Source organism: Humulus lupulus, chromosome 4 (genome assembly GCF_963169125.1).
Source record: "Humulus lupulus chromosome 4, drHumLupu1.1, whole genome shotgun sequence".
NCBI lineage: Eukaryota > Viridiplantae > Streptophyta > Magnoliopsida > Rosales > Cannabaceae > Humulus > Humulus lupulus.
In genome coordinates this window covers 3,632,477-3,642,262 of record NC_084796.1, presented here as the reverse complement: position 1 = coordinate 3,642,262, position 9,786 = coordinate 3,632,477, and the positions used below count along the sequence as shown (strand labels likewise).

At 36.1% G+C, this 9,786-nt stretch overlaps 1 protein-coding gene across 3 annotated transcripts; it reads right to left on the bottom strand.

Annotated features, from left to right (window-relative positions):
- Positions 1–1,302: 1,302 nt before the first annotated feature.
- LOC133829695 (uncharacterized) lies at positions 1,303–8,587 on the bottom strand. Of its 3 annotated transcripts, XM_062259462.1 has the most exons (4): positions 6,072–7,203; positions 4,693–5,547; positions 4,160–4,229; positions 1,303–3,984 (listed from the first exon to the last, which is right to left on the bottom strand). In XM_062259462.1, the coding sequence occupies exon 4, from the start codon at positions 3,977–3,979 to the stop codon at positions 1,823–1,825; it is 2,157 nt and encodes a 718-aa protein (XP_062115446.1). In that variant the 5' UTR covers positions 3,980–3,984; positions 4,160–4,229; positions 4,693–5,547; positions 6,072–7,203; the 3' UTR covers positions 1,303–1,822. The 3 variants fall into 3 exon arrangements, 2 of the variants coding, with proteins under 2 accessions (XP_062115446.1, XP_062115445.1); XM_062259461.1 differs by having other exon boundaries at positions 4,160–5,547; XR_009891852.1 differs by lacking the exons at positions 1,303–3,984; positions 4,160–4,229 and adding an exon at positions 8,106–8,587 and having other exon boundaries at positions 4,974–5,547; positions 6,072–8,021.
- Between the last annotated feature and the right edge of the window lie 1,199 nt (positions 8,588–9,786).

Genomic DNA, 9,786 nt, shown 5'->3' with positions numbered 1-9,786 from the left:
TCTCAACTCTCTCTCTAGAAAAAAAATTTATGAGTAAGCTAAAATATAAGGGAATTCAATGTAATAGCAAGTATTCCTTACTTAGGACACTAAAATATTGCATTTCGAACAGATCTGGGCATGATTTTTGAGTTTTTTTTTGCGATTTTTTTTTCAGATCTGAAAACTTTGAAATCTGCAAAAAATCGACGTGGTTCAATGGTGCTCGATGCCAGCTCGATGAGGCCTTCAAAATCAAGATTTTCATGAAAAAATCGATGTTGCTCGATGGTGGTTCGGTGGTGTTCGATGTGATTCTTGCAAGATACGTAATTTTTCACTCGGGTGTCCGTTTTGGGTGATTTTTTTTATTTTGGATATTTTTCAAGATCTACACGTTTTAGATGTATATATACACATTTGGGAAATATAAATCTTGAAAAAAATGACAAATGCAAAACATACCTCATGTTCAAGATATGTTTTGGTATGTTTTCAAAATCTAAACTTTAAAAATGTGCATGTGAACATCTAAAACGTGTAAATCTAAAAAAAAATACCCAAAACAAAAAAAAAATCATTCCAAACAGACACCCGAGTGAAAAATTGTCTCTTACAAGAATTTCATCGAACCACCATCGAGCAACCATCGAAGCATCATCGAGTAACGTCGATTTTTTTTATGAAAATATTGATTTTGAAAGCCCTATCGAGGTAGCATCGAGCAACCATCGAGTTGGGCATGATCTTTGAGTTATTTTTCAAATCTAAAACTTTGAAATATTTAGAAAATTGTCTTTGCTCGATTGTTGCTCGATGGTGTTCGATGCTACCTCGATGGGGCCTTCAAAATCAATATTTTCATGAAAAAATTGACGTTGCTCGATGATTGTTCGATGGTTGCTCTATTTTCTTAGAGTTGTTAGAGCGAGCTGTGTAACTGTTTAGTGCAGCCTTCCAAGATTTGGAATGGTTGTTATTTTGTTAAATATCTTGCTACTAGCATAAATATATGAGCTTGCTCCCTCCATGAAAGTTTATCAAAGAGCTTTATCATTTTCATTTCAATCTCTCTTTCAGTAGTCTTCACTTATATTCATAGCTCTCTTTGGTGCAACCACAAACTTAAATTAAATAAGCTTACTAAATTCAATGTATATGCTTACATTACACATAATGATTTACGAGTTTACATTATATACGCTGTGTTACTTCAATCAACGTTCATACATCGTTTTTTTTAACCCATAAAAAACATGCATGCCGCTCAAGTCCACATTAATAAATATATATATTGTTGGGATTCAACCCCAACACCAAGACTCAAATCAACCTGCAATGCTCAAATAACAGAAAAAAATAATACAGATAAAAGGAAAAACACACAAGAAATTATCCTAGTTCGGCCCCAACAGAATTGACCTACTTCCAGTTGAGCTCTTTCCACTAAATACTCATAAATGTACAACAATAGATTACTTTCCAGCAATGACAAGAACACACTAGCTTGCAACTTAGGTTCTCTTCATCAAGGCATCTACACGATGCAAACCCAGAACCTCTAACACACAAGCTTCTCTCAAAACAATCATAATTTCTCACCCACAAAATACAACCCAGTAACTCACCCTTCTCTGTTTCTAGAAATAAAAGAACCTATTTAAAGAAGAAATAAAATTACAAGAGATGAAAAAGACAAAACTGCCCTTGACAGCCGTTATCCTTTCAAGTAGCTGAGGTGTGAGCTGTTATCGTTTTATGAGAGTTGTGAGGATTACCCCACATATATATATATATATATATGTGTGTGTGTGTGTGTGTGACATGCATATCTAAGTCTCATTCAAATGATTGTAACCATTTTTGTTCCAGCTTGCTGTTCCTGCTCGGCGAATAGGGTGCCCAAGCCCAAATGGTTCATTAGCAACCATGTGAAAGTCAAGAGCTCTCCTCCCTTGCTCAGTTGCTGTGCATGAATGAATGGCCTACAATTAATGGCAGCATATGACAACATTTCAACCCAAACTCGGCTCATTATCTCCCACTGGGATTCCTCATTCTGAAGTTGTTGTGCCAGAATACATGCATCAAAGAACACAGATTTACTCCTGTCACCCTTCATAGTTGTCGATCTAACTTTGGGCTTCGCTGATAGAATCTTCTCACAGGCTTTAGCATGACTTAAAATCTTGTGCTTTTTGAAAAATCTTTTGGCTTCTGCACAAGTATCGCTAAACACTATGTTCCAATTGCCCAAAACTGGTGCCAACATGACTTGCTTGTTGACTAAAAGATAAAACACGTAATTCGAAATGAGCTTGCAAATGTTTCTATAGTTGATTTCCTCTTGGTTAATGCCACTTGATTGGTCATCTCGGTAGCCTTGGCAAACACATGTGCGACAACAGCGTTGAGCAAATAGTTGCCAGAATGATTCTCCTTCTGAAGTACTTAAACTGGTCTGATCGTAGCAGAGTTCAGTAGCTAAGTGCCAAATAAGAAGGCTTTCAGCATATTGGAACTCTCCTATGCTCCATTTTAGTTTGATATAGCTATAAGAGTTCTGCAAGAGAGCCGCTTCTCCTCTTTCGGAACATGCCTCCATTGCATCTTTCAAATTACTTGCCTTTTGGGATTTTTTCTTCAGCTCATTGAAGATAAAGTCCTTAAGATAACTATCGACTGTTTTCCAGTACGAAAAATTGCACAAGATCCTTTTCATCAGCTTTAACTCCCCATACTTGTGAAGACAACCAACCAAGTCTCGGAATCCCATCTTAGGTGCCAGACAATGACTAATTATGTCCTTTTGAGAAACTGATTCGGACCATCTTTTTCTTTTCAATATAGCTTCTGGAACATGTCTAATGATCCGATTATCCTTAACTACCATGAGGGCCCAATCCGAAAAGATAAGCTTACAAGCAGAAATGGCATCAAGGACAATGGCTCCAATGAACAAAGCATAAGTAATACCAATATCGAACTGACCAAAACCATGTTTTCCAATGAATAGAAAAAGCAAGAAGGCTGAAACCGTACAACAAATAGTGATGAAGCGAAGGGAGTAACCAAGTTTTCCATGTATGACAACTGCCTTGGTGTGGAGAACTTGGTACATGAAGCTAAGCTCGTACTCCACCAATCTAAACGCACGAGTGGCAGTTTCATGGAGAAAATAACTTCGACTGGACTCTCGATCTTTGGAGCTGAGAAGGAAGCCAACAACAAGTCCCTTAAAGGTTCCAAAGAAGGAATATGCTACTTCTAGCAGTTTCATCTCATCAAAAAATTTCTGAATTGATCCTTCGAAGAAAGAAATAGGTTCAGCGGTACCAAAATTGCTAACCCCACCAGGCATGGTCGATATCATCATCTCTGTTATCGAGTTTTGAACTTGGACAGACCTCATTGTAGAGTATACTAGTTCAGCTTCTTGGTAATCTGGACCAGGATCTGGATCTGGCAACGTGGTAGCTCCAAAGTGGTCCAAGCTTGCGAGACGTAAAGCCAGAGTTCTCTCTGCAAACTTGATGTTCCCTCCAATGAAAACTAAGACATTAGGAAACCATAGCTTGTTGTTGGAGAGTGTCATGTACAGGCTATAAGCAGCTGAAATAACTTGCAAAAAGAGTCCAAAGAGGTGTCGTATCCATAACTCATTGTCTTCCAAAGACAGAGAAGTAATTCCGTCAGGGCCTCCGAGGTGCATCAAAAGAAACGATGCCCACAGAGCGTAAAGATCATCATTGCCTTCAGGGTCGCCGGGGTCGCCGAGGCTCTTGGTGATTAGTCCTATAGCCACAGCAGCAATCCAGTCGGCTAACAGGTAAGCGGCCCAGACAGACCTGGCGAGCAGGTTGCTTCGTGACCGTTGACGAGAAGGTGCTAATAATAGCAAGAAGGCCTGCAGTAAGAGACTTGTGGTGATGCACAGCCTGAGGCCCCATGTATCCCATAGCTTTTTCACCTTACTTGGAATCGGCGTAAAGGGTGGCATCAAATCTAGCGTAGAGTGAAATGTTAGCAATTTATGTAGTCAAACAAACAGTTCATTAGTATCATCTATAGATTCTATCCTTGTAATCTTAAAAATCACAAGCAAAATGCAGAGAACATAACATATTACACTTCAAGACAAGTAATTGAGAAAAAAGAATGCATTGTTGAGAAAATTTACCCCGGTGAGTTTGTCGGATTCGTTTTTCAGTTTCTGTGCAATCAGTCTTTTGGTCAAGGATTCAAATCAGCTGTAACATTTTCCATTATCTTAAAGCCAACTCATTTTTGTAACAGTCTTAAGAAGAAAAAGATGGGAAAATAATTGAGATATACAAATGAGATAAGGAGGAAGATTATCAGGCCTAATTATAATTTATAGAAAGTAAACCAAAAGGGCATATGGAGAGGAAAAGTCTTAAAAAATTAATTTCAAGTTTAAATATAAGTTTAGTATTTTGAACAAAATAAAATAATTATAATAGAAAGGGGAGACCGGGCTACTTTCAGAGTAGAAAGTCAACCACCCTTTATTGACTTTTTAGGAATGCTCATAGTTGGGTAAAGTTGCTGTAAAATGTTCATAACCTCATAAATGTGCACAACATGTCCAATTAGACAATATCTTCGACTAGCTGAAACAACTTCGAATGCTTGAATTAATATGTGCCAATGCGACATCTCTAACACCAACAAATCTATAATTTTACATACCCTAAAACCATTTCAAGGCTCTGGCAGAAATAAACAGGTCAAATCTGATCTCCTAAAGAAGCAAACTAAGTTGTTTGTATCTTGAGCTGTCTCATATTCACAAATCCTGGATTTATAGTGAACAAGTAAATCCCAGATATATAGTGCAGATAAATTGTTAAATATCTTTGCTGATTCAATTGAATAAGATTCCCATTTTTCTTAAAAAGAAAACTTCAAATGGATCTAACTATGAGAACCTTAGCCAAAAATAATAGTTAGGAATGAACAGAATTACACAGTGAAATGAAACTCAACCATTTTATTATATAGCAATGCCAGAGCTAATCAGAATCGGATAAGTCTTAATATCCAAGTAATTAACAAGCTGTGCAATATGTAATCAAGAGTCTCCTGACTTTAACACAACTAAACTGATCTTAACCAACTGCTTTTAACTAAACTAACTATTCTCCACTGTACTATTTCATGATATTATGATTTTTATTACACTGAAACTTGGAATTGTATCTTCAATATGCCATGAACAAAATTTTTTTTTTTTTTTAAATAAAATGTCGGACTTACCAAGGAGAAAAAGCATCATAAGAGAATCATATGCTGACAAAATAATTAACAATACAATGTCTGAAATAAGAAGAACATGAGAAACCAAACTGAAAAGGCCACAGAACACAATAGCTAACAAACTAAACAACATGGCAAGCAAGCTCAAACAACCAAAAATAAAAGTTGGACAAAAGTACAGAGTCGTTATTAAGATGAGGATAAGTAAATTCAAACGAACTAAACCGCCAACTTGGAGAATCCAGAAAACAAGCCTGAGAAACAAGAACATCAACCGCACAATTTCTCCTGAATACATGAACAAATCAATAATTGAATCAGATGAAGATATAATTAAGCGAGGCATGTTTCATCTTTCAAGAACATTAGAAGAATGGTTGATTTCCATGGTTGCCAAAGCTAGTAATTTTAATTTTTCTTATCAAAAGAGTTTTTCAGCTCAAAGATTTCTTCATGCTTAAAGGAAATCTGTTATAGAGATATTATTTTTTCTTGAAATTAAAGAAGAGAAAAAAAAAAATACAAGTTCTTCAAATATGAGAGCCCCAAAGAGGTTACTATCCATCACATTGGTCATCGATAATGGTAGCTCAATCCTCAAATAAACTAAAATTTATAATGTCAATAACAGTCTAACTATATCTTTAGAAAAATGAGGAATTTCATAAAAAACTGCATGCTTACCATCGTGACTTTCACTTGCTGCACAATGGAATTTCATAAATATATTCCAAGTTTCATAAATGAGAATATGATAATAAGCAAGAGAACACCACTTAGGTAACTAATAGGCAAAAACTGATCAACAATACCTGAAACAGCAGAGGATTTTGGACTATATATATTAGGTGTAAGACCAATTTTTAAGCATGCTTTCCATGTTAGAAACTTGAGGACAGTCCTCAATGTCCAGCTTGGGGCTGTTTCTGTAAGGTTGTATTGTCAACTGGGGACATAGCTTGATCGAAATTGTCTTAAGCGATTTGAAGTCTCTGATCCAACTCGGAATTTCCTTTAAATTATTACATCGCCATATGTGGAGTTGTTGCAGGGTGGTCACTTGTCGAAGTCCTTGGAGATGATCGTTTATGTCAACAAGATGATCCAACGTCACACAACGGAGGCTGCGAAGGGACTGCCACATTTGCTGATCCCCATTGGACATATCAATGATTTGTAGTGCCCTCAATTTAAACAGAGGAGAAGCTGTGAAAGAAGTTGATGATGCTTCATATTCAGATGTTTTTGGAAACATTTTCACTTCTTTTGCAGCCACAGTCCTTTGAAGTGGCTCCCAACTAGTGTTTTTCAGCACTAGTAGATCTTCAAGATATGGAAACAGAGGCATGGAAGTCAACTTGGGGCAATCCTCAACGACCAGTTTAGAAAGACTAGGAAATGTGGACATTTCTTCTTCTTCTTCCACATTTTCTAACAAGCCATCTTTCCACCATCTCTCTAGTTCCAGCAAATTAGTAAGTCGGAGCTCTTTCAAGGATTGAAATGAGGCTCTTTTCTCCAAAATGTATTCTAGCTTCATCAACTCATCTACTACCAATATTTCAAGATTAGGCAAGTGGTGTAGTGGTGGTAGGCAATGACATCTGTTGCATCTCGATAAAGATAGTTTGACAAGATTTTCGAGCGATGGAAGCCAACTCGAAAACTTGCTGCCACCATAACCAGATAAAGATAGTTCTCTAAGATTTGGATGCGGTCGAAGATCTTCTAGTGTCTCCTCACAATCAGTAGCATGATGAACTGAAGCGTCAATATCCCAAATCAATATTAAGGATAGAAGATGGTGCTTCTCGTACAACTTTGCTTTTGCTGTCTTACCATCTTCCGAAGATGTCAAATTTTTAATTTTGAGCTTGCCTCTCAAGTAATTTAAATCACTTAGTTCGTCGAGCTTGCCATTTTGCTTTGAGCCAGAGCCAGTGACCTCAGTACTACTCAACACAAATTCTGTTTTGGATCATTTTCAGACCGCAAAAGACCACCAAGAGATTGAATCGCCAATGGGATACCCCCACAATTCTCAACAAGTTTTTTACCTATTTCTTCCAAACGTTGATCTGCATTTAACTCTCCACCAAAGACTTGCTCCACAAATATTTTCCAACTATGTTCATTAGATAAGCCTTGTAGTTCATAAATTGGCCCTGTTATTAAATTCGATGCAACTTTTCTGCTACGAGTTGTCACAATAATCCTGCTCGCACAGTCTCCACATTCAAAGATGCTCTTTATGATATGCCATTTGCCGTTCTCATCATAATCATCATCCCCATCCCATACATCGTCAAGCACAATGAGAAATCTTTTATCTTTGAAAAATTCACGCAGGTGAAGTATTAGATCGCCAGACTCACTTTTACCACCAGGATTAATTTGCTGGAATATAATTTGTAATATTCTGGAAACATCAAAGTCTGTTGATACAGTAACCCATACTTTGTGTTGAAAACCATGTTCTTCCAATCTGATATCATCGTAGATGAGTTGAGCAATAGTGGTCTTGCCAAGGCCACCCATGCCTACTATGGGAAGCACACCAATCTGATTGCCCCAGATATCATTGGACAGCAGTAGCTCAATTATTCTATCTTTATCATCATCCCTTCCATGAACTTGGCTTTTTTCTAGCCAAGGAGCAACACGTATCTTGGTCGAAGAAACTCCATTGCCAATATTATGTGCTACTTTCAAATCACGACCGAGTTCACTCTCTAGAAGAGAAGTTATGTCCTTCAAGAGCTCTGTACCAGTTTTATCATATTAAGTTAAGGAAAAATGAATAGTTTTGACCTCCAACACATTAATAATAATAATATAAAGCTCACCTTTTACATGAGTTTTGGTAGATTTAGAAAAGTGAGAGACGATCTTTGACATGATTTTATTCTTTCGGCTATTCTTGGATAGGAGATCATAGTCGATGTCGTCCACCAGGTCTTGTGTTCTGTAAATAACATCTTTGAAATCATCCAGCCATTTCCTCACAGCTTCTTCCTCAAGTTGTCTATATTCAGCATCACTATGCAGTACACTAGCAACTGTCAACTTATAACTCAACTCTTTAAGTAATTTAAATATTTTCAAGTTGCTAATTTTTGTAGAAAGCAATATTTCGTTAAGCTTCTCAATCACAACAGTGATCAAACCTTCACCCTTCAGCGCCATATTTTCCTTTTTTTATTTTTTATTTTATGAAGAAAAGGTAGGAAAATGGGAGATGAAGAATTCAATGGCCAAATAAATGAATACGAATTCCATGTCTCTCTCTGGTCCTAACATGGCAGATTGTAATGTGTGGATTAGACAATGGAGCATGTAATTTGTGGTCTTGACATTAGTGCAGAGAATGCAGAAAGTAGGTCCCAAAGAAAAGATTCTAAGCATATGTATCTAGGGTATTGCTCATGTGGAGCTGTTAAAAGTCTGCACTTGTCGAGACTTTTTTTTGGCACGTCATAAACGGCGGCTGTGATATAATACTGATATATATATATATATATTGAGGGTAATTGTATGGTTCATCTTTTGAGATTTTTTTGTGTCTAAGGGCGCGATTTTTATTTTTGACTGTGTGTTTACTGTTGTTATTAAGAACATCTTGAAAATTTTCAGAAAATTCTGAATAATTTACAATATCAAAAATTATGTTCAAACAGATTATTTTTCACGCATATAAAAAAAAAATTAATCACGCATGCAACAACCTGTTTGAACCTAAATTTTGTCACTGTAAATTATTTGAAATTTCCTCATAATTTACAAGATGTTCTAAATAATTATAATAAATACGGTCATAAAAAAAATTATGCCAAAAACTATTCACAAGCCAGAAAACATAAAAAATCACAAAAAATATGCATCGATGCATACCTCTTAAGAAATGCACAGTAACAATATTCTATATATATATATATATTTGTTAACTACAAAGTCAACTTCAACTACAATCAATCAATGTCTCTTATCAATATCATAAATAAACATTATGGTGCACACACATATATACTATATTATTCCAAGCTATCACAGTCTTATCTTTTTATTTGTTTATTTATTTATTATTACAACATTATTATGTTGATTTGAAATATAACAAATTGAAATTTAAACAAGACCAACCAATCCAAAAAGAGAAATTTCAGAGCTGTAAATGTGGGTTGGCCCGGCCGGCCCATTTCTGAAAGAGTAGGCCCAGCACAGCCCATGGGCCCGGCCCATGTCGTGTCCTGTCGGGTCGGCCCACTTTCCTTATTCAGGCCCAAATTTGGGCCCACTTTTTTTTTGCTAAAAAATGTGAAGATGGAGAATTGAACCCTCCGCATCCTCTTTAACCATCAATGGACTTACCACCAAACCAAATACATTTCTTTGTTTAAATTATAATTTTAGATATTTTTATATACTTTTTAACAATATTTTACACAAAATTATATCAAAGATAATTATTAGAATTTTAATACCTACTAATAAATGCTAAAAATTTAACTAACAAATCTTAAAATAAAT